Raw genomic sequence first — 25,825 nt, 5'->3', positions numbered from 1 at the left:
ACTGTCAGAGCATGTCGAGAAATGCAATTCATTTCTCTCTCATGTGCTTTAGGACAATGACAATTTAATACAAGGCCAGTGGATGTAAAAGAGATAAAAACTGAACGAACTGGCCCAGCATAATCACAGATTTCCTCTAGAGAGCTCGGTAGCATGCGGCTCATATGCACTTGTAACGGATCAACATTTTATTGTTTCTTCCCTCCATGAATTTGCTGTGAAAAAGATTTCATAGCAAAGCTTATCTTATAGACAGAGGTTACTTCAAGCTTCAATAGGAGCAAGAATTTCTTTCATATTTTTTCCTACTTCTCCTATACATTTTACTTATTCTAAGCAAAAAATTATTTTATATACTTCCTTGAAAGGTTAAATAAGCATTTTTTTCATTCCTACTTATACTTCCACAGAGGTGCAAGCAACCTCCCTGCAGGCCCAGGGTCAGTCCTTCAAAAACAGTTCTGTAAAGTGAATAATCTTGTCACTTATTCATGAATACATTATATTTTTATACCACAATTTTTCTATCGTTAACTTTGTAACATACAAAAATAGCAGCATAGCATGTGGACTGACATATCTGTGAGAATAGATATATCATACTTTTTAGCTACTCTAAGCAAAGTGGGCTTCAAGTATTGTTAAATATTATCATAGACAAGTTACCTCCTCTATTTGATGAATAGCACCATGTATTTGAAATTAATTGCAAAAGTAGGGTTCGCTAATGAGGTGGCCCTTATCTTTTCTCAGCAGTGCAAGCACAAGTATTTTTCTGCTGGCTCAATATTTTTTAAATGCCCAAAGTGCTATTAACTAAGTTGAAATCTGATTAAAATATGAACGCTAAAATATTCACAACACTAATGCAGCCACATAAAAAAAAAGCTAAGAAAATTCTTATCTCTTTTCTTATCATTAAGCATGTGTTTTGAAAAATAATAATTAAATAAATTGTTCCCTACAGATTCTCACAGTTGTTGTGCTTCCCATTAGCATCTTTTAAAAGAGTTTGTTAAGACAGCAGTTATTCTTTATTATGGAACTATGGGGATGATGCCCTTCTACCTGCCTCAGTTTAAAAAGAAATTTGTAGGAAATGTTAAAGCTTAAGGTGTGTTAGAAAAAGGACAGCAATTCTTAGGGAAAAAACAGGGGGAAAAAGTATGGAAAAAATGATCAGCCATTCGAGAGAATTAATGGATATCCACAAGGGCTTTGCTAATAACATGGGTTAATTACCGCTGCAACGCACCAGGCTCAGTAAATAAAAGAGCACAACCATAAACACATTAAAATGAGCACCCATCACTAAAAGAGGGGTAAGCCCCAGTAAAGGAAAATCTCCCAGATAGGCATTTCAGCACAAACACTTTATACTTCCTGCAGGATTGAAAAACTTGCCAACAGTGTAGCAGAACCAAAAAAATCAAAGCCCTACGACCGGAAACAGGGAAGGAAGAAGGGACCAAGGCCTGCCTGCTGCCCAAGGGGAGAGCCCTGGGAGAGCCCAGGCAGGGGCTGTGCACACACCCGGGGCTGTGTGCCACCCCACACACTGGGTACCCACCGGAACACCGACCTGGGGCTTTATTTCTCAGGAACAACTATAACAAGCTATCTAAGACAAACGGGCGAGGTTAAAGACCTTCTGAGCCTGGAGAAACCATGGAGCGGAATCAAGTGCTGCTTCCCACTTCACAAAGAAGCATTCTTCAGCCTGCCCCTTTCCTGTCTTTAGGAATGAAAGACACTTCTGAAAAAAATTCTTCAGCTATTTGAGGCTATGCCAAAATATTTTAAAGAGTGAAACTGACATAAACTCTTTTATGTTTAGCACATAATATGTACATGCGAGTAACACACACACTCATATTCATCCGTACACAAACACAACCCGGCCAGACTCACAGAATGACTCCACAGACCATTCCCACACCGAAACATGAGAATGGTTAGAAAAATATAAAATATGTAGACCAACCATCACTGCACTGAAGTACTCACATGCTGTGACACCTACGTCCACTTTTAAATGTTACAGCCATTCTACGCAACCTTTATTTCTTGTCACCAGAGTATTCTATCGGTTCTGTTGTAAAACGAAAATCTATGCAAGGGAACAGATGAATTTGTTTCACATATAAACATTATTGCACATTTTTAAATAGAGAAACTGGAAAAGCAGCTACATGTTCAAATGAATGAAACACAGTGAGCCACAAAACGCAAATGTAAATAGCACACAGAAGCTTTCTGGAGTTTCAGATCTCCTCATTTTTCTATGTTTGGCATTCAGAGACCGTGTTTAAATTTACTAAACTACTCCTGTTCTCCCCCCTCCCTACCCCTCCAGCTTTTTTTGAGTGTTTCAATTGCCTTTCCTTCTTCCAACAGCTGTGACAACTGTTAAAACAGTCAGTAAAATTAAGTCCGCTCTATAATCCTTTAGTCAACGTTACATTTTAATCAGAGGTTGAAGGAGATTTCCCGTTTATGAACGCAGTGATTCATTTAAAATTATTAAACTGACACATATGTCAAAATGAGCAGGTATATTAATTGCATCTGTTAGCTTATTAACTATTAGTAATTATTAGCGCTATTGTTATTGCTGAAAGAGCAAAAAGCTAAGACTGCAGCTGGCTTTAAGTTATTGCATTCTTTAACAAGCTCTGCCTTAAAAATCAAAGCATACCTAGTGATGGTCAGACAGATATCTGTGCACTCCCAAAATGTTCGGAAAATTTCTAGCTTGAATCCTCTCTACCCTCATCCATAAGAACTGCAGAAACTCCTACATCTATCTGTATGTCCTTATGCATGTGTATATGCATGTTACAGTATGTAGTTAAATCCCAGTTATAATGGATATTAATAACATGTAAAACTCTGGTGTTTATTAATTGAGATGGAAACATATCTATGTTTCTAAATGCTAGTTCCTTCTTTGTGTCCACTTAATCCCACATGCCTCCAGTCCTGCACTCAGACAATATATTGAGTGTTTTGAGATGACTTTTAATTGAGTCAGAGGAAGAAAAAAAATTAGTTTGAATTTTGCACCAGAGCCAAAAAGACATGTGCCCCGATTTCATTTAAATGCATCTACTCTAAGAAGCTTATCTAAACTAATCATTCAAATTAGCTGTAAGAAGGTAAATTCAAGAAAGCTCCTTTGGGGTGGTGGGGGGGGTTGAAACATCCACCAAAAAAAAAACAAAAAAACAAAAAAAAAAAAAAAAAAAAAAAAAAAACCACAAAAAAAAAAAAAAAAAACAAAAAACACCACAACCACAAAATACTCAACTTATTGTCTTTTTATGTATTTTATGAAAAACGTGTCACTGTTAGTAAAAGCTGTAGAAACTGCATTCTTACATTATGAAGCTATCTTACACTATATACATACAGTGTGCTGACCTGTAAGCCATGGCTGAGAGGGCACCCTACCTCTGTTTATTTTCTCTTCTTCACCCCCAAAACACTACAGTGGGTTTTCCCCGCGTCCCCTTCCCAAACTGTATTCCTGCGAACCAGGCTATTTGTTACTTCCCATCGTATTTCCCTAACATGCAATCACGGCAATTCAGTTTTCATGCCTGGCTTAATTACCACCAGCCATGCACTGTGCAGGCAGTAAGGACAGCTAGTGGGCATCTACCTATAGTACACTGTCACCTCCTGTGCAGCCTCCCCGCGGCCCCGGCTGGGGCGAAGCTGGCTGCCGGCCGGGGCTTCTCCTCGGCGCTCCTGTCTGTCACTCCCGGCCTAACACCGGGGCACAGCGACGTAAGTGGCTCGACAAGAAGAAAAATGAACCGGTGACAGCTCCCGTGATATACTAATATTTAATCTCGGCTGCGGGCTGAAATCAAGTTCAGGAGCCGCTCCTCAGCCCCAGACCGCCCGGTTCTGTTTCGGCGCCACGCTTTCCGCCCGAGTCATTCCGCCAGGTAGCTGAGAAGTGTCAGCCAAGAACTGCGGCTCCTCAAAAAGTGTGTTCGGTTGCCTTTTGTAGGGAGCAGAAGGCGCGGGGAGAGACACGCCGTGCGGCGCGGACCCCGCCAAGTGCCCCACGCCGCCTCCCCGGCCGCTGACACCGCGGGTCCGGAGCGGCGCCCCCAGGCAGGGCGCTCGCACCGCACCGGCGGCCGCCACTGCACCGGGCACCGCGCCGGCGGCCGCTCCCGGCCGGCGCCCTCCCGCCCGCCGCCGCCTCTCCGCCGGCGCTGCCGGGGAGCCGGCGCACCTGTCAAGACGGCGAGCGCCGGGGCGGCCACGGGGCCGGGCGCTCGTCCACCGCCAGCACCGCTCCCGCCGGGCGCCTCCCGCCCGGTCCCCCCCACGGCGCGCAGCGGCCGCGCAGTGCCCCGGGCCGGCTCCCGCCCGCGGCCGCGGCGCAGCGTTACCTGCAGCGGCGTCTTAGGCGCCTGTCATGTTTTGGGGCAGGCGGCGTGCGGCGGTGGGGTGGGGGCGGGGAGCGGTACCTACTCTTCCTCGTAGTGCAGGGAGAGCGGCTCCGGCAGGCAAAGTTCTACCGAATCCATGTGCGCCCGGCGACCATCCTCCGTGCGCCCCCGCGGTGAAAGCAAAGTTTCCGTGGCCGAGCGCCGCGCACTTGGCACGGGCGCGCTCCGGGCGCGGCGGCAACGGCGGCGGGCGGGGACCAAAAGCTCGCCCGCGCCCCTAATCAAGGACTTAAAGCCCCGCGCGGAGCTCATGAATATGCAGCAGGGCTGTACATATGCATCCCCCCGGCCCGGGGGGACGGCCGATTGGTGGGGCCGCGGCCAATCAGGCGCCAGGGGCGCCGGGGCGGCCCGGCGCGCGGGGCGCGCGGCAGGTAGAGGGTGGGGACGGGGGAGCGGCCTGAGGCGGCGGCGGCGGCCGGGGCAGAGCCCGCGGACGTGCCCGCGCCGCCGGACCGACCGGCGGGGGCTGCCCGCTCCGCTTCCCGCCTTCCCTTCCCGCCCGGCCCCAACTTCGGCAGGTACCTTGGCAGGCTCCCGGTTAAGGATTGCGCGCAAAGGTAGAGGATGAAGTTTGCGCCGCTGCCGCCGCCGGTCGTGGCGTTTCGCTGTGGCGGCAGCCGAGCTCGGCTCCCGGCGCGCTCTTCCTGAATGCCGCTTCCCTAACCTTTGGAACTGCTCGGCGCCGGGGAAAAACAAATAATTATAACGCCAAGCGCGGCCTGCCGAAGCCTCTGGTAACTCAACTTTTCATTGTCGTGCGAGTTGCTTTTGGGGGGGAAAGGGGAGGGGGAGCGGGCTGGAATTTGACTATGTATATATGATATTATACATAAAAACATATAAAAATTACACAACTAGCTAATATATAGATATATAATTTCCTATTTAAAAATTGAAAGTTTCCTTTTCTACTTAATAAAAAAAAAAATCCTAACAAAACGAGCACAAATCCAGTCCTTAACATAATGGGTGCAACTGGGAGCAAATACAGGTACGCGTGTTCCTATACAACATGGGGGCTTGTGTTTATTTATACATATATATAAAGCGTATGCTCCTGTATGAGTATTTGTATGTTTAGATGTGTATATTTAGAAATGAGAAAGAAAAGATCCAGAACTGATCAATTTCCTCTGTTACTGTGCAGGGATTAGAGTGGACCAACTCAGCCTGCCTCATTTTAGTGAGATAAGGGCTGCACTGGAGTAGCTCTGCGCTGGTAAACCTGGGAGGGTGCCTAGACCTCTACAGTGTTCGGGGGTTTGGGTTTTTTGTAAAGTAAGTTTTGCTGAACTAAAAGTGCAATAAACACATATCCCTGTAGGCATGCCTGCATAAACATCACCAAGCCCGGTTCCAGCTAAACACTGCTTACAGCCAGCTCAGAGTTGTTCTCTGGCATGTGAAAGATTCCTGATTAAACTTGTTCCAACACAAAGAATGTACTCAAATTTAGGGACGTTAAAGACACTGTTTGCCCTGAAACACATGCACATACCCTGTTTTGAATGTATCAGTAATGAATATGGGATGAATTTTTTTTCTTAAAAGCTACCACCATTACTTAACTAAGGCACCATACCTATTTTCCAGGTTCAAAGCATTTCTGTCCCTACCAGTGAAAACAGATGCAGACTGTTTCTGTCCAGAAAAAAACAAAACTGACACTATTGGAAAGACAGTAATTTCTTAGAATGCAGCTCCACTCCTGTAAAATCTTTTGTGACTGGAGCCCTAACATGATGCAAATGGCAGTCTTTTAGATCAAAACAAATCAGTGCAAACCCTCAGAATGCAGTAATACTATTCACAGAAATGCCCTCTCCAGATCTGTCTCACAGCATTTTACCAAAAAAATATACAGCAACAGAACCAAATTCCAGCATATATAGGTTCAATAGACATGCTTGTGTACATTTACAGCAAAGGGATTCCAGCGTTCTGTATTTAACCTTATGTGAAGACTGGGCCTGCTTCCTACAAACCTGGTATAAATACTTGCAATTTTAGGAATCAGAACTCACACAGCAAAACTACAGCTCAGACTACTGTATAAAAGCAGGTAGTAAAAGCTTAATTACCAGTAGCATTATGCTGTCTATATTGTTAAATGTGGACTCTGTAATTAAGATGTAAATTTGCTTGTGAGCAGTGCATTAAAAAGCTCTGAAATGTAAAGTAAAATTTAAGTTGTCTGTAGAAACATCAGGGACAAAAAAAAATCAGTTTTTACCAATTTTAGAAAAGGAGGCATTAAATCATGTTACTCTGTTAGAACATCCTCTTTATGTAACTATTTTATAAATGCAGATTTTGGAATCAAATCAGAACTTGAATAGCATGTCTTTACGTACAGTTATTTGTATGACTATATAAACTCAAAATACAATACCTACAAACCGATTTACATGTGCACATGGGCAAAACATGCAAATACAAATATATAGTTTGTACCGAGTATCTCTGTATATAGATTTATAAGTATATAAGAGTATGTCTGTTTAAAGATTTATACTCAAAATGTTTATTTTTCAATATTTTTTATTCCAAAATGCTTTCAGATTTTTGCACGTATATGTCTTTTTTTAATATAAAAATCAGCCATAAATGACTCCCCTGTACATGCATGATTTGATATCGTCACTTTTCTGTATTACATTCGTTGGAATACACCCTCCTGAAAATCTGACAGCTAATCCATTTTGAAACTTACCGAAGCACAGGTTAGTTTCATTCCTACTTTTGTTGATTATCTCCTAAGATTTCATATTCAGGGGCTGAAACACGATGGTCTCTCCTTCTGTCATGGTCTGTCTTCCTGTAAGCCCTCATTTTCACATTCCCATAGTTTCCCCTACCTTGTGAGCTTGTTGTCCCCCACCCTCCTCTACACCCCCAAATAATACATTTTTCCTCTCCCCCTGTGAGCCATCGCCAGTTTTCTATCAAGCATCTTTCATCCAAGCAAGCAGCTCTCTGCCCTGCCAGTGCTGCCTCTTGGAGAACCAGAAATACTGTGCTGTACTTTGCATGTTGATAAACAAAGCAGTTGGCTTCTTCCCCCAGGGACTGAAAGTGTCACCTCCACCAGACTGGGGCCTGGAATTCCAACTACATTCTTGAACTTGGGTTTCACAGTTACAGATCAGTTTGGGGAAAGTGGGAAAAAAAATAAGATTAGAAAGAGATTACCACAGCAAATAAACTGGAGCTAACTGTAACTTCATTTTAAGCTCTTGTGTAGAAATAAATAAAAGCAGTAGCAGGGAGGAGAGGTGGGGGGGTGGGGGAAAGCAGTCCAGGTACCAGTTTACAGAATTTTATCAGGGAATGCAAACCAAGAACATGTATGCAAGCACACATCTGCAATAACTTACAAAAATGTACAGTGCAAAATCTTACCACAAGGAGTCTATACAAAACAGTGGTAATAGAATCAAGAGAGGGGAAGGAAAAAATCATCAGGAGTGCCTGTACCAGTCAAGGGGCATTGCTGAGCAGCACCTACATTTCCATGTCTCTCTGTACATCTAATTTTTCCTGTGTGCCAAACAGTACATCTTTAAGCATCTTCACATCTAAATACTATAGGCATTTCAAGGCATCAGAAGAGCCAGATTCTTAAAGCACAACCACCTCAAGGCAACTGAAGTGAGGTTCAGTGGCACTTCACAGAAACCTTACAGTGCATTGTGTCAAATGTATATTTACCAAAATGTTCAACAAGCTCAAGCCGGCAAGGAAGCTGCAAGAATATGAAAGTCTGGTAGCTGCTGAGGATTTATTTGGGAATAAGCATACTTTAAATAAAGATTTGCAATACACCATGGAGCCTTATTCAAAGTCCAGCTGGAAAATACCATAATGTTAAGAGTTTGAAATAAATACTGAAGTGTCATCAAATATGTGATCTTCTCTTTATTCACAATCAGTCATTAAAGAAACACAAGTCAGATGTGATCTCACTCAATGCTACAGTGAGATTAACATTAGAACAGTATTGCCACTGTCTACTCTTCTTTTGTGCTCCTCCTTGGAAGGCACTTGGTGCACCCCTGGATGTGCTGCTAACGAATTAAAAAAACTAATGCCTCAAAAGTTCCAAATTCTGCTCACCTGTTTGTACATAGTTGGACAAACGCTATCAAGTTACTACTTGGAATCCATATGCTTCTTCAGTCTATATTGAGCATTAATTACTCTTTGTTTTGATCTTAGGGGAGAAAGCTCACACAACACAATCTCTGGTGCTCCTTAGAACTTTTCCACAGCGTGTTCACAAATACAGGGAGCAAGGCTTTTAGCTTTTGCTGCTACATTCAGTCCCAGCATATAAAAAATGTCTCTGTGAAATAACAGCAATTGCCTTACCATGTTACTGAACTACATTCAATTTATCCGGTCTCAAATAAATACTCCATATTTTCTCCTTGTTTTATTTTCAAGGGCATGGGTATTTAAATGACTGCTTTCACTGGTACAGAATAGAATCTGTTCACACGGCTATAAATAAATATTCTCTTGACGAAACACCTTTCCCAAAGCCTCTGACAAAATGAAAGAAAAGGAAAAAAAAAGGAAAGAAAAAAGAAAAAGGGAAAAAAACCACCACCAGAAGAAGGGAGCCGCATGCACATTGCTTGTCACCCACCAAAAAAGGTTTCGTCCCTAAAGATAATTCAGGCACACACTTCAATATGGATATCTCACTATTACCCCAAGCTCTTTTTTTAGTGTAAGTTTCTTCAGAGAAACCGAAGTACATTACTGTCTCAGACAGCCAAGGATAAGATGACTGAGGGAATTCAGTTGCTCTGTTTAATTAATACAGGATTATTTCACTTTCATTTTGTGAAGCTAATAATATGACTGGTGGAATGTCAGTAAAAATTAAATCATAAACTAGTGCAGTACCAAGGGGAAAACTTACTTTAGTTATGGAGTATTCCCAGTAGAAATCTTGAAAATCTTATACATATTTACACTGATAAAATACCACATGTACTTCATGGGATACTGCAAGCTTTCTACAATCCTTGTGGCATGATTTTACAGAGCAAGAGTTAACATTTTGAGATTATACATTAAAAAATGAGTTGCAGTTGTATTGTTTCTTGAATGTTAAGCACCACATACTAAACGCAGGAACACGTTCAAGGTCAATGCCCTATTTTAGACCTTTTCAGCAGCTGTGATATTATGATAATCACACTTAAAATATTCCTATAGAAAGAGTAAATTAGCCCCTTTCACTAGAAGGATTATTATGATAAACAACAAATCTGAAAGAGAACAAATTCAGATTTCTCTTTTTGTTTGTTGTTTTCTGTTTTGTTTTGATTTTTCTCCCAGCAATGAAATAAATTGCTGTCTTTTACTGTGATGGCTTTTCTGTCCAGGAATTTTAAAAAAAAAAAAAAAAAAAGCAAACCTAAGAACCCAACACTTTATTCTGTACTTACATTACCTTCATTACCTTTTGGTGGTGGTTTTTTTGGAGGCCTCACCTATGTAAAAGTGCCTTCCTTGAAATGCATTTATGCTTTCTATTAGAATCAAAACATACTAGTTGACATCCCATTCTGTCACCTATACTGCAGTGAAATGTAATATCCCACTAAACCAGAAGGGAAAGAAGAAAACTTAGCATCAGCAGCTATTGCTAAGCAAGATTAGGGGTTTAACTCCATCTAATTGAGGGATGAGACATGTCCCTCAGTGGGTCTCTCCCCACTCCCCCACCTGCCCTTCTACCAGACTGCAAGCTCAAAATGCTAAAAATAGAAGAAGATGGAGCGTAAATATTTCCCCAGTGAAAACACCAATAATCTTTACTGTGAGCTGACTAGAATTGCTTGTTATACTGCCCTAGGACATCATGGCTTGAAGCGAGAGCGCAGACACGCACAGAGCCACCAACCACCCTCAAAGGTTTTGTGCCGTCTATTTGTGCATGTCCATGTCGCAGAGGCTCCTACGACATCTGACGTGGAGCCGGGACACCTGCTGTACAGAACGCATCCTCCAGCCTGCCTGCCCCCACCCCCGACAGTCCCAGCCCATCTTCCATCACTCTTCTGCCTTTTTCTCCCCCTGCTCCCCCTCCATTCCCTTCGCTCTGGCATTTTTATTATTAATGTTATTGCTATTATTACTGTCCAAGCATAAGCTGATCCACAGGGGAGCCTGTGTAATTTAACCCCTCAAGCACTAAATTCCTTCACATGTGCCAAAGACACAGGTTTGTTGTTGCCTCCAGCAATATCCCAGGAAGACGAGTGATGGCGGTGTCATATCATCACACAGCGACTTAATCTATTGCGACACCCAGGGAACGGGTAACTGAAGAGATTTACAGAACATGCTCTCTGCCTGAATACAAAATGTTATCCCCTTTACCAACAAACTCGAGTCACAAGAAACAAAATGAAACAAATTTTGCCCTCTTATGGCTCACTGTTTCCATGACTGCTTTATCCAATCCTACCCCCCCATTACTTGTCCCACTGTACATCTAGCTATACAACACTTCTTTTCAACATTTTTGTTCTCCATCTTTTGTTCTTCACATGTTCTCTGATTAACAAACAGCTAGATCATGTTGAACTGCCAAGTAACATAAGCCTTGGAAATCTTTTATCCATGCACTAGATGACTGGAACTATCACTTACATCAGGGTTATCGCTACATGCTGTCTTTATGTTCTCTGACATCTAATGCATGCTTTTTAAAACTGGATTAAAAGGGTTGCACTTTTTAAAGGTGCAAGGAATGCCAAATTAAGTGCAGATTAGCTACAATAAACACCAACCTCAGGAAAGCATCTATTTTAACTACTAAAAATCACAAACCCCCAGTCTGTTTGTCAAGTAGGGACTTTCTACATGGTTTTCCTGTTATCCATAACTATTAAGGAACAATTCAATATAATAAAGCAGCCTATAACTGTTCTCTCCAAGATCGAGTTGAGATTCTCTCTCTTCTAACATTTCACTGACCTAGGAAGCAAGAATTTGGCACAGAATTAATACTAAAGACAAATGAGACTAGTGAAACGTCCTCAGCTCAGGATGACCTGATTGTGCTGGTGAAAAGAGCTTTCACCATGGGAAATTAACAGCTCTGAAACCACTGGTAACAAAGGCTGAGTTCAGATGCTCAAGAGTAAACAAATCCTTGCTCCCCATAAAGTAATAGCTACCCTTATCTCTAGACACCCAGAACTAAAAAAGGTAGAGGCTTCCATGAAGGCCACTGAACCCTGTCCCTGTCTGTAGTAACAGAATTCTGATTTTTCTTTCAAGTACACATGCCTTTTTAAAAGCCTGTATCAGCTGACTGACTGAGCACTCAAAAATGTACACTCTGTTGAGAAGCATATTTAGACTCCAGGTTACATGATTTCTTGAACACACACTTGTAAGCACAGGAAGACATTAAGAACTCCTTGTAGTTCTCCCAACCATTAAGATGAAGAGGCTTAAACAACAGGTTATCATGGATATACAGCTTCCAGATGGGAACTGTGTGGTTCCAGGAGTTTGAAAGAAAAGTGGAATTCACCACCAACTACTTTTTTCCCAGGTCCTTCAGCTCCAGCCCCCTGAAAGCCCAAGGCCTGATGTGTCAGGGTGCACTGAGATGCTGTTGACCACTGCTATATTCCTTTCCCCTCAGTGGTGGGTTCAGAACACCCACCAAGAAGATGCCAGTGCACACCAACACAAGCGCAGCAATCCTGCTATCTCCAGTAGATTTGTACACTAACATTTAAGGGAACATTAACATCATTAATACAATACAGAAGAGTCACACTTAACAAACATACCTGTGTTACATTACATTAATGCAATGAAAACCTTTTTTTCTGGCTCTATTAGTATGTTAAAATGACAGCATATAATCATAATGACATCCTTCTGCAGCTGAAGCCTTCTATTATCAACTCTATTTCTGTCCTATAGCAGCTTCACTTCTATTGACCAGACAGTTAGCCCTGTTCAATTATTCAATCTCAAATCAATAGATTTTAGCTCCACATATAATAGTTAAGGTGTAAACACTATGCACATGCTCTTTCAGCTTAATTAATTTACTTGCAAATTTGAATTTATAGCTTATTTTTTAAGAAACATGCAAACTTCAGTTTTCATATTAGGCTGTTTATTCCTCCCACCAGCTCTGCCCCTGTTTCAGGTGTTATATTTCCAGAAATCAAGTTTCACTTGCCTACAACATAAATGTCTTTCTTTCACAGATAAAAAAGGAAAAGTAAGAATGATAATTATTTGATTCTGATTATGCTGAATAATGCAATAAAATAGCAGTATGACTTTTAAGCAGATCCAGTCAATATTTCGTTGCTAAAGCAGTCACTCAAGGTGTGAATTAATCCAGAAAATACAGCCTTTAGACTTACTGCACTTCTGACACTTGTATCACAAACAATTTGGTTCAATTACTGCAGGTATGTGTCTGTGTATATGCCTATACCTACACAAACCACATGGAAATGTATTATATTATAGGCTCTTGGTTACCTATGTATCTTCGCACACAAAGAGGTGGCAAGAAAGTAAACTGGACCAACATATGCTTACAGAAGTGTCTCCATCTTTCATTCCAGAAGCCACTTTATTCAAGCTTACAGAGCTTCCAGCTGACAGTCAGATTTTACATTCTTTTCTCAAACAAATGCATGTTGACTTGAGCAGCACACACCTCCCACTCAATACTTTAGCACTGCAGAACAGATTCCTGATTACCTACAATGCTTTAACATTGTATAACAGATTCCTGATTACCTAATTCCTGAAAGTACATCCATTTTTGTGCATCTAGAAAACTGATCTAACACTAGTGCCATAATGTTTTATCTTTACCGACCAGGTAACCCAGAATAATATGTACACAATTTATCTGAGTCTGAGCTCAAACAATACTACCCAATGAAATACTGAAATCCTGGGGGAACATCCTTGCTGTTACCTGCCTTGAACCCTTCCAGGACTATGTCCAAAGCAGCTGCAGTTTATAAGCTGGAGGATAATGCCAGGGAACTGTTACAGCAAGAAAATCTAAAGCAATTTCTGCATACAACCATTACAATGTGACTGTTAAGACACAGATAAGAATTTCTCTATTATTGTCAAGGAAACAACAGGCTTAAAATTTGGAAAGGCTTTAAAACAAAATATCAAAAGGAAAAGTTGCAACTCAGTCTTCCTACTGACCCGTTTACTCCAACTTCAGATTATCTGCTCCCAAGGTATTAGCACAAACTTCTCCAGTGCTATTAAAGGCGGTATCTGCATTCTTTAGCACTGTTTGCATTTAGTACACATATTTTCAGAATGCTAACAGTCTTTTATTCAATAATGAATTTGGCAGAAAAACAAGAATCGGCTCTCTTTTAATGTTATTTTTCTAAATAAATTCTCTAAACTTGATTGAGTTAGATCCTTGAATCATGCTTTGGAAGATGCAACTTGCAGTTTTTGAATAAAGTGAAGCACTTAAGCAAATCAGACTTTTATTCTTCATCCACTGAGAAGCCTCAGATTTAAGATGAAAGAGCTGGGCTGCCTTTCTCTCTCCTTATCCTGCAAGGTCCCTTCATTCTCCCTGTTTTCCCAGTAGATTTACTTGTGAATCTGGTGACAGCCACATTTGAAGTCCTGAGGTCTGACTCCTGACCTCAGTTATGTTAGCCCTTCCCTGCAGAAGAACTACCCCTTGGATCACTGACTTGCTATTATTCTATGGTTAATAGACCTGAGCTGTGCAATATTTTTTTATCTGGCTACAGTCCTATCTCTAAATTCTCTGTTTTGAATGAATACCGATTTTGTGACATGAAGTCTGCTATATAATGAAATGCAAACAATGAAAAGGCTAAATCAGTTTACAAAAAATCTATTTGTCAAACAGTGTGGAGATGCTCCCAATTTAGTCTGGGCAGTGCATGCAGTTCTTGATAAGGGAGTTAAAACCAAGCCGTTCCACTGCATAAAAATAAAAGCATCTGAAAGGGAGAGGCATTTTCTTTAGGAGACTCTTCACTAGAACCTATAGGTAATTATTTAAAAAAAAAAAATTAAAAAATACACACCCCCCATACCCCTTGGATTCTGCAGGAATTTTCCAACAGCCAGGAGCACTGTGTTAGAGGAGGTAACAGCAAACGCCTCCCCAGCGCAGTCCCCTTATGTCACATTTGCATTTCTATTCAGCTACATTGCCTGACAATGAAGCAAATGGGCCTGGCCTTATCTGTACAATTCCGGACAACAGAGATTTCTAAGCCATACAAAGGAACGAGTTTAACATTCAGCACTCAACACCTCCTGGCGTCCCCCCCCCATCCCCCGGCCCTGGGGGGATGGCGGTCACACAAACACCTGGCCACGCCACAGCCTGACACCCTCGCACGGTATCCGAAAAGGAGCCGGGTAAGAGAATAACAATAAATTACAAGAAAAAGCGATCGAGACTTTGAAGGAGCTCGCCAGCCTCAAGGAAGAAAACAGTCCGAACCCTCCAGATTTTCAGGCTTTGTTTGGAGGGTAGTGTCCCTGGAATGTAAAAGTAGATAATATCTAGTCAACCATTTGTGACTCCCGCCGTCCCTTTTAGGCTGGTATTTAATACAGCAGATGAAACCTATAGAGCCTTTTATCAGGGAAATTTCATATCACCCCAGTTTTCATTAGAAAACCTTTAGCAGCTAGACTGGCTAACTCATGCCATTTCATTGCACTACGAGGAAATTTCCGGCTAATTCCTTCAAAATTAATATCATCTGATTTAAAAGTTGGAAATGACACGCAAAAACCTGCACAAGCTGAAACCTCCAGATCAAACTTGTGTTATGACAGGACTTAAGCCAGCTATAATACAGGCTAGGGCTTAAAACAGCAAGGAAAAAAATTACAGTGACACCATTCTGTAGGCACTTTGGCTTTAGTCTGGCTTTACATTATATATATATTTATATATATATATATTTATATATATATTTTTATATATATATATATATATATATATGCATGCACTTACACATTTTATCTGTCTTCTTGTCCCTCTCTTGCTCTCAAATATTCAGGGTAGGTAACAAAATAGGCCTCAATCTCAAGTACAAGAAACTTCATTGTGAAGGGGGTTATCCATGTGTTTATTTGTATATACAGTAGAAATCTGGAGAAGGAGGTGGGAGAGTGTCTTTCTTTTTGTCCCAAATCCTAAAGCAGAATATGCTTTTATATAGCACACCGAATTTTAAACTACTGCCTTATACTTTATTTGTCCTGAACTTCCAGGTAAGTTTATTCTTTGCTGTTGAACAAATGCTGAGTTTCTCCCTAGAGGTGGTTGCAATGAGTAGTGATTCTCCATTTTTTTCTCACTCACACAGTTTTGAAGATTTACAGGCATGAATATCATCATCACGTTAACACAAAATGATATTACTATTGCCAAAAAACAAGGCAGTTAAGCACAGAGAGAGAGAAAGGCAGAGCACTTACTCAGATTCAGAGGAAACCCAAAGCTCCTTAAAGTAGCCTATTGTTTTAAATTTTACTAATATTGATGCATCAAAAGCTTCTGTGGTTGTTGCCTTTGCATGAATTGGAGCAAGAGGCTGGAGTGCTCATAAGGGAACAGCCAACTTTTATTATCCTTAGCACCAAGAATGGCTTTATTGATGAGAAGGCATGAAACTAGCATTGTCCTGGAATCACACCTCCTAAAGCTCTGCAGATCCCTCAAACTCTGTCAAGGTGACAGATCATGTTTACCTTCAACTGTGCAGGCATACGAGCAAACTTCATACAAGGCATGGGAATAGGGTGCAGTGCAGAGCAAAATTTAATCCTTAAACTTGGTGTGATCAAAATAAAACACAGGACAGAATTAAATAATTGCTACTAATATGTCAGTATTTTAAAACACTTTTCTAGACTGTAGTGTCAGAGATGCTATGAGCTATCACACACTACTACATTGTTGGAACTGCTTGTTTTTGTTGATTTATTAAAATAACAATTAGTACAGATGGGAGCAAGAGGTGGTAGCTGAGTAAAGAAGAAAAGAAACCAAGTGAAACATTTTTCCACATATTGGTCCAAAGTTTACTTTAATCTCAAATCAGATAATCCAAAAGGCTTGCTGTAACTATCCAAATCAAAATAAGCCCTTACTTCTACCCCTTCATTAACATGCAAGGACAGAAGTTGTAGCATTTACCTTGCTGAATGTATACACAGTTTATGCCTGCATATTGCATCTTGAAGATACCTGTCAGGATGGTTTCTACAAGCCTGTCCCTTCTGGAGTAGACTAAGCAACACAGCTGACCCAGAAGGATTAGATGAGAAATTCAACTAATTAATGAGCCCTGCAGGCAAAACATCATTTCTTCTGCTCTTTGGGGCTTTTACAAGGTCAGCTGGTTTGTTGGTTTTTTTTTCCCAGCATCAGGTCAGACTCACTCATCTGTCAATTTACACAAGATTTGTAAGACAATAGTGGCCACTATCAAGCCAAACAACATGGTACATTTCCTCTAAACCCTACAGTAAGGGAAGAATTGTTCTGGCCAATTCAGCTTTATTAAAATATGCTTCTCTAATGATACTTTTCTTTTCCAGGGGCAATAGTTTAGAATTACAAACACAATACTTCCAATTTACAAAAATATTCTTGATCACAAGTTCAAATATTCTGGAACACAGCTCAACTCCCCCCTCCTGCTCTGCTGTCTTTCTGATGATTGCTTTTCTGAGCATCACATGGCACAGTTTTGTTCCATCTGCCAGGGAAGTTTCCCAAAAGTATACCAAGTTCAAGAAATGAGAAGTCTGAATATGAGACTCGTTCAGATAGAATTCAGAAAAATGATCAGCTCACCTCATCTGTTTCTCTAGCAGTATGTGCACTGTTACCATCCAATGGCCTCTTTGGTAATAAACTTGTCCCACCTCCCATCTGCTCTTCTTTCTGGCCTCCTGCCACTTCAGCCTCAGTCCTTTCCTGTCTTCAAGATGTCATTCAACTTCACTTGCTCCCCTACCCATTTGTTTCTCTTTCCAAGTGAGATCAAGCATACATCTTTCTATGTCTCTCACTCCAGCCTTTAACTTCTGCTCTATCTTTTTAGTAAGTGTCTATATTTCTGCTCCATTTATCATAGTTGGCAGTATGCACTATGCAGGTGTCAAGGAAACCAAGAGAGAGTTCACTATTCATGATGCTGCCTTTTCAGCCTTCTTGTGGCTTGCCATTGAATGTCAGCTCCTTAACACAGAGCTGTATGTTGAGAAGAATATGTATCAGTTAAAGACAAATTACTTGAAGCCAATACAAAAGCACATGAAGAAACAAGGCTGCTTTAGACTTTTTCAGCCTGATCTCTTTAAGATTTTTATTTGCTTATTACTTGATTTTTCATGTCATCTCTACAGGATTTTTTCCTTAATGGCTAAAAATAAATGTACAAGACATTGTATGGGGCTGGACATAACATGCAGGCACACCTCTGTAAACACGAATATTTGACTTAATAATGTCATATAATAATGCTTGACTTCAGTAAATGCTTTCTTTTCATGTCAATACAGACTTGTGTTTCACTAAATGTAATCCAGCTCAGAAAAAGAGACATCTTGGGCCCAGCAGAAAAGAAGTCAGAGGTAAATGAGAAATACCTAGCTGGCTTTCTGCTAAGACTGAGAGCAAAACTCCACCCACCTCCTCTGCTGCTTTGAGCATGGAGGAGGCACAGCCTTGCTAAGCCCAAGAGGATGGGTTCACCTGCCACTGGCCAAGAACCACTGCTTTTAAGGACAACACTCAATTCCACAAACATAAAAACATCATAAGAATCTAACTTAGCAAGGAGAGAGTTAATTTGATGAGAATTCACGAATTATACACATGACAATGGTTTTCAGGTAAGACAGTTCTTCAGACAAATGCAACTGAGAGACCTCATGAAAAAAGGGAAAGAATTAACCATTGAGGTAACTCATATATGATGTAGCTTGGATTATTTTGCATAAAGTGCAGTACAAAAGTTTCTGTACAAGGATTTTTTAACTCAAAATACACAGTTCATCATGACTACAGTCTGATTTAAACTCTGTTTCTTCTACAGTGGAAGTGCACATATGAGCAGAATTCACTGCTATCTATTCTTTGTGACAAAGAACAGAGATCAGACACTCCTCATAATAATTTATTTCCAAACATTTCTGTCCAGGCCATCTTCCTGGTTTTGCTCATCATTAGTATGACAGCAACAATAAAAGTAGAATTTTTCTTACAGTAAAACAGACAAAATGTCCAGTTTCTGGCCCAGCTAAGCATCTTCTAATGCAAAGCTTATAATTTGCATCCTTACCAATACTTTATGCATTCTTTAAAACAAGCCTGCAATATGTGACTGGCAGAGCCACATCTGACAACTTTTCACATCTTCTTTCACATCATTTCTGTGAAAGTGACAAGAACTATTGATGCAAATACAGATAAAAAACTAAAACTAAGGGCCTAACATAAAAATGTAGTTTAATGCCTTGCAAAATTTCTCAGGGGGCTAAAGTTTCATATTTCTTCAATACTGTAAATATTAGATTTCAAACTGAAATTAAAATCTGAACATTTGCCAAGTCATTTGCTGGATTTTCCCTTCTTTGCTAGAAGGCACTAAAACATATTCTAGTTCACTGATCAACTATGTCCCTTTGTATTCAGAGGCCACTACACAATGTCCTTACTTAAAGAAAATGGTAAAATAACCAATCGCTTTAAGTATTGTAACTTATTTCCTGCTACTGTTACACCACCTGAGAAAAAAATCCACACCTCCAGAAGAAGGTCAGCAGGACTGGGTCAAGGTTATGGCTGAAAAGGCACTGAAAGCGCAGGACAGCTCCACACTGGGAAGGAGTAACACAACTCTGTGGGCAACACATGTGGCATATCACAAATAATGGCAGATTACAATGATATAATGAAGGGATGCCTCTCGTACCCTAAAAGACAAGGACAGCATAAGACAAGAACCCATCCAATTATCTCCACTCTTATTTTATTCCTCATCCTTCCGTCAACTATCTCAAGCATGGGAAGCACCCTCTTAAATCAATCCTACGTTCATTGCATTTATCCCTTCATAGGTGTGCTCATTTTATTCTGGTCCACTCAGAGTCTGGCACGACTGAGAAGAACAAATTAATGTGAGCATAAAAGTCTAGCAGGCTCTGTCTGTAAGGAGTGACCACGTATTTTTCTTGTCACATTTCCTCCCCTCTACCCAAGTGCCACAAACCAGCCTCTGTGCCAACAAAGCTATTTAGTGCCCCGTGCCATCATGTGCAGTGGGGCAAATCCACACCCTATTGACCACCACTCCATAGCTGTTTGCCTTGTCTCTCTGGTTCGACAAGTCTGTGCTGATGGCACCTGTTAAAGCTGCTTCAACTAAGCTGTTCTGCATTTGTCTGGCTGGATTTGGACTTCCCGGATCCCTGACTGAATACAAAGTGATTTGAAAAAACGGTGTTTGGCAACAAGCACAGTGGGGAGTACACTGCGTGTTGGTATACAAGAGCACAATGTGTTCTTCATAGCATCACTGAGGGAGCATGCTGCTCGAATCTCTCTGCTGTCGAGATCAAAATGGTCTCCTTTGTTGTCAGCTGTTTAATAGCAGCTGTTTAATGTAATTCCAAATGATCTGCTTGAATGAAGTTGTCATTCTTGCAGTTCACTTTAATGTAGTAAAAAAAAACCCAAGAAAACAAACCACAGCTTGGCCACATTATTTTTCTATTGTTCTTACGAAAAGTTGCACTCTCTCATATTTCTGCTAGCCTATAAAAATAATAAAAATCCAATTTCTTGAAATAAAACATAATTTTGAGGAAAAAATAGGCAATATTTATTTCAAAACATTTTCCCTTCAAACACTCAAGAATGGCTTGATTAAAAATGTCTTTGCTACTAAAAAACTACACACAGAAAGATGTGAACTTGTCAGCAAATATGTGAGCAAAAAGAATATCTATTTCTATAGGTATTTCAAGACATTCTCGCCTAGTGGGGCTTATAATTTATTTTATTCCATTTCATAAAGAAGAAGAAGTTGTAGCAGAATGTTGACAGAGTGAAAAAAACATAGGCACTCTTCTTGATGAAGCAGTTTAGCTGAAGAAAGTATGCCTTGGCGTCAAGAATGTATGCCTTTTTATTGTGCGTGGGTTTTGTTAAAATCTGTTTGATACCAAGAACGATAATAAGGATCATAATCTGTAAAAATATTTGCAGTTCTCTGATGAACAATAGAGGGCACTAATGTTTCTAATCTGGCAAACGCATCACGCGCCAGACAGACAAAATAGCCGTGGTACTTGTAGCACACAAACCACATCATCTATGCTAAATACGTAGATAGTAGAGAGAGGATTTTTGTCTCTCAGAAAAGTTCTTTTTGTCCTTAAAACTTTGTCTTTTTTTTTTTTTTTTTGCCTGCAGAAAGTAGGGTGTGATAATAACGTGCTAACACTTGCAGCCTTTCAAAGCGTTATTTTCTTTTGTTCATTGAACAAAGCAGACACAACTTTTCCTCGTATAAATCCTTCTCCTGTGTACCTTCTCACCACATTCTTCTCTGTTTACCTACAGCTGTGTACAGTTGTTCAAGGTAAAGCAATTCCACTGATAAATACGGAAGCTGAAGGATGCTTAATGTGTGTTACCTGTGTTCCCAGCAATCTAATGCAGAAATATTGACTGGTGACATCAGTAACTGGGAGATCCTGGGGCACCACCTGAAAGCTCTAAGTTAGAAAGGATACAGGGAATCTTACAGTACTGTAAGTATTTTAAGCACTTTCACTTAGCTCTGGAAAGATGCAGCTGCTGAAAGTGGTACTTTCAATAAAAGATGCAGAGCAAGTATATTAGAATGGTTCTGCACCTTAAACTACCTTTTCTCTACAAGCACTAGAAATACCCATTTAGAAAATAATTCAGCCTTTTCCCTCAGAATAAATCTTAAGAAGATAAAAACTTTGTTAGTAATACTAGTAGCTGAACAATGTCTACCTTTTTTAAAATACTTACCAGTGTCTCTCATTGCTATTCAAAGAAACAAAATTATTTCTCAGCCTTGGAGATTGAGACTTTAGCAAGAGAGACTTAAATACCAACTAACAGATTGTTGCTAATATTGTGAAAAATTGGTAAATGCATTGTGATTAGTTCAGAGTAACTTATATGGAGAAACATAAGAAATATGAATACTCTGATGCAGTAATTTCAACACTTATTGTTAATGTAAAATGAAACAAGTTCACACTGCAGACAGCAAAGTCTTCATGAATTACATGGCTTAATTTCTGACTCCTCAATTTTAGAAGAGGTGGATTGGCTTTTCAAAGCTACCAAGATCTCTAGGAGATCTTCAGATATTAGCATCTTGTCCAAGTCAAATAAGACACCTTTAAGACTGTGTTAATAGCTAGGCTCAAATCTGAAAGCTGGACTCAAGTAACTTTCACCATAAAGGCAAGACATGCACAATTGGAGAAAATAACACAAATTTCTGTCCCGAGTCAGCCTGAAATATAATGAGTTGCCACCTTCCAATCTGGAACATTTAAATACTTTTTGGCCACAGATCTGAATAGTCAATGCAAGTACTAGATGTTCTTTATTTGACTATACTGTAAAGGTCAAAAGCCTATACGCTATTCAAGCAACCCTCCTTGGAGTTTTCTGACGTCAAAAGATTATTCCCTGACTTCAAAGGGGTTTGTGTTGTTTGGTTTGTTTGTTTTTTCTTCATTTTTTCTTTGTAAATATGACCTTATCACAAGCATTCTGCCTTTTGTATCTTTATTTTTTGTGCCAATGAAGAGACTGGCCTTTGCAAATTTTTCCTTTTATTTCAGGCAGTCATAAGAGACATTGCAAACTAACAGGTAAAATACAAGCCTTGCTGTAAGGGATTATCATTCCAATTCAGCATATTATAATAATGCTATCATACTGATGACACTCAATTGTATCTTACTGACCGTCTTGAGATACAAGTAACAGCCAGACACAAAGAGGATCTGTGATGCTGCCCAACACAAAAGAGAACATATTCTGGCATTGGAGACAGACAAATTCTTGCTTATTTCTATGCTAAAAATGTAAACAAGAGAAGAGCTATGGACCCTGAGACATTTTGTATACAACAAAACTGCAGTAGGCCAAAAGTCATAAAAATACACAGGCAGATAATACATATGTAGAGTATCTGAAAAAGGAGGAACGTTTAAAAGTAGGATAAAGACAAGAACATTTGATGAACTCTATTTTAAGGAACCATTCTGAGCAACTCATTGCCGTTTTACCAGAGAAGTTCTATACAAATGTTAAACTCAGACCAAAAAAAATTGCATAAATATTCAAGTTACTATCACTTGTCTATTTTCCTTGACCAGCCTTTGGCAACTCAGCAATGAGCACTACCCCTACCATCACCTTGGATATCACACTTGGCTGTCTCGCAGTCATTGTTCAGAGTCTTTACCTAGGGCAGAAACTATCCTGCTTTATCATTCCTCTTTCCCCTAAGTCATAAGTATTCTTTAAAGGAAAGTTTATTACAAATCTGCTAGATCCCAAAACCATAGATTCACACATTTTGAAGGACATATGATATAACTTATCTCTGCTACTTGTCCCCACCCCTATGTTTTTCCTGAGGTGTTGTCCACTGTATCACAATACTGATTGTCCTGTCTGTCTTCTCAGTAACAGTATCACCATTATTTTCCTGTTATTCTCCACATCAGACAATAGTGTATGCACCTCAATAGAGGTATGAGAATTTACTGGTTCTTAGTCCACAGTTTGTATTTGATGTATGCTTATGACTACACTGGGCCAAATGTTATTGCTAGTTACATCACCAGCTTAGGACTTGAAAGGATTTGCTTCAATAGAGTCAGAATGGACTCATACCAGCACAAAACTAATCTAGAGACAGATAAAATAAGAAAATACCTTTATCAAACAACAATTACAGAAAGGTCATTTTTATTATTTCCCTTTATTACTGACCTGCCAGGAACATTAAGCAGCATGGCTTAAGATGCATTAGGAAATATCTAAACTTCAGTTATATGCACAACTATTTAGAGACTAGCAACTTCCAGAAAACATCCAAAGTCCTAGAAAACATTAATATATCACCCACATAATGATTTTAGAGAACCTTTAAGTCATCTTTGCGGAATGAATTCAGATATTTAATCTAGTAAAAAGCTAGAACAAAGGTTTACCTATAAATATTATTGTAGAAAATTCTACAGATGCCGTTTCTTGCATTTTCTTAGCAATCATCCTTCAAGTTTTTCTATAACTAATTATTTGATCTCTGTATTTTTTTATAAAAGGAACTATATTAATAGTCAATCTGAAATTTGCAAGAAACTAAATGCAAGATGATGGAAATAAAGCAAACTTGACACAATTTCTCTAGCCTTAAAACCAGGTGAAAACTGAACCTCACTTATGCCTTAACAGTGTAAGGGGTGGTTAGTTATTCAGAGATTACTTCTCACCAAGCATTTTTCCTCCAAAAGAGCCAAGAGTGTAGATGCTGGCATGGCAAAGGTGCACTGTGAGTGACACTAGCACCAGTGCTGGCTGCACTCTGTACCAAGGAGACTCGACTCATGGCACTGAATCAGTGCCTTCCAGATTTCATGAGTCCCTAAAGCAATAGGTAGTTTTCAAAACAAGAGGCAAGTTAATCAGCAAATTGCTGAGCATATCCTTGGAGCCAGAAGTATTCTCCTACTTGCCCTCCCAGTCCTTTATGTCAAAAATGCAGAATTATTATTTTAAAATTAATTACGTCCTCCTGATGCCTAAGCATAAACACAGAAAAGTCGCTCTAGCCTCCAAAATTTACTAATATCCTTCCTTTCAAGCAGGAACCTATTTCCTAATGGCACGACATGACTTTGAAGTGGTTTGTCTTTTTTCCTTCCCATAAACAATATACAGAAGTTCAATTATTCATAAGAAGGACTAGCCATGTAAATAAGGATTGGAAGGCTGAGCACCACGTTGCCAAAACACATCTGAAACACAAAAGGCAGTTTTAGCCCATCCCTTGCTAGAAGGATGTGATCTCAGGAACCCTGGCTGGGGAAGGCAGGGTTCATAAACCAGCATTTACACCTTGCAGGGAGACCACTTACAGCAGGTTAGAACACACATACAGTGTGAAGTTTTACAACAAGTGATTTACAACAGTCAGAGTCAATAACGCAAAAACATAACCAAAAAGCACCTGTCTATCAAATGATAGTCTGAAAAACAAAGCACAACTTTCAAAAACCTTGTCTACACGATGTCTTGATTCCTCCAGAAGGCTGAGGTTTGCTGGGCAACTACATTCAGGGGATTCACTAATTCTTGCAATATGTCTTCATGAGAAGCATCTCCTGCTCTTTTAAACAGCAATTCTGCCCGCTTCAATCAGAAAGAGAGAATGATTTTGTATTTTTGTTGGCTGGTTATTTATAAGAGATCTACTCTAGATTAGTCCTGCTTGAGTGGCATCATAAATGGCTCCATTCCCCAGCAGTAGTCTACTTCAGATGAGAACCTGACAACCTCTACTTAGCATGTCTTTCATAGTACACAATGAAGTGTAAAAACTGCTGTGAAAAAGCCTGTGTTTCAAAACAAACCATCTCGGTAATAAGCATTTAAAACCACTTTTTATTAATATATTTCTTTGTGTACAAAACAAAAGCTTAATGCTACAACAAGACTTTTTTTGTTTGCTTTGCTGTGTTGTTTTTTTTTTTCTTCTTTCTCTAAATGAAGTACTGCATCAGCTTTTAGAAGGTCCAAAATAAATTATTTGAAATAAAGCATTAAAGTGAGGCTTATGAAAGAGTTGCTTTTTCCCCTCATCACAGCTTAATAACATGGGGTTTTCAACCAAAAAGCTTAATCAAAATCCAAAGTGGAAATCCTAAATTAGTAAATATTGAATTTAACCACTTTTATATCTCAGGTATTAGCAAATACCTTTGGTCTACAGAGATACAGTCCCTTCTAATCCTTATCTGAATTTGCAATTAAGACTTCAGAGCTACAGATATCTGTACACAGCTCTGTACACAGCTCTGCTCTCTTATTTTTAAATGATTGGACCCAAATCAAATCAGTCTTCAAATACATTGGAAAGTAAATGTCTGATGTCTAATTGAACTAATAGATAACACTCTTTTTAATACTGTTAATGCTTAGTGTGGGCTTCACACTGACA

General features: G+C 39.9%; 1 protein-coding gene across 4 annotated transcripts in view; it reads right to left on the bottom strand.

Annotated features, from left to right (window-relative positions):
* ESRRG (estrogen related receptor gamma) overlaps nt 1–25,825 on the bottom strand; it is a 225,359-nt gene that overhangs the window by 154,192 nt on the left and 45,342 nt on the right. Inside the window, exon 1 of one of the 4 annotated variants that reach the window (XM_053974139.1) lies at nt 4,495–4,616. The exons of 1 other annotated variant lie outside the window; for it this stretch is intronic. In XM_053974139.1, the coding sequence (XP_053830114.1) occupies nt 4,495–4,550 (56 nt within the window). In that variant the 5' untranslated portion in view covers nt 4,551–4,616. 2 more of the 4 variants (XM_053974142.1, XM_053974141.1) reach the window with 2 other exon arrangements.

The sequence above is a fragment of the Vidua macroura genome, chromosome 3 (assembly GCF_024509145.1).
Source record: "Vidua macroura isolate BioBank_ID:100142 chromosome 3, ASM2450914v1, whole genome shotgun sequence".
NCBI classification, from domain to species: domain Eukaryota; kingdom Metazoa; phylum Chordata; class Aves; order Passeriformes; family Viduidae; genus Vidua; species Vidua macroura.
The sequence above is the reverse complement of the archived record's forward strand: the minus strand, read 5'-3'. Positions and strand labels throughout refer to the sequence as shown.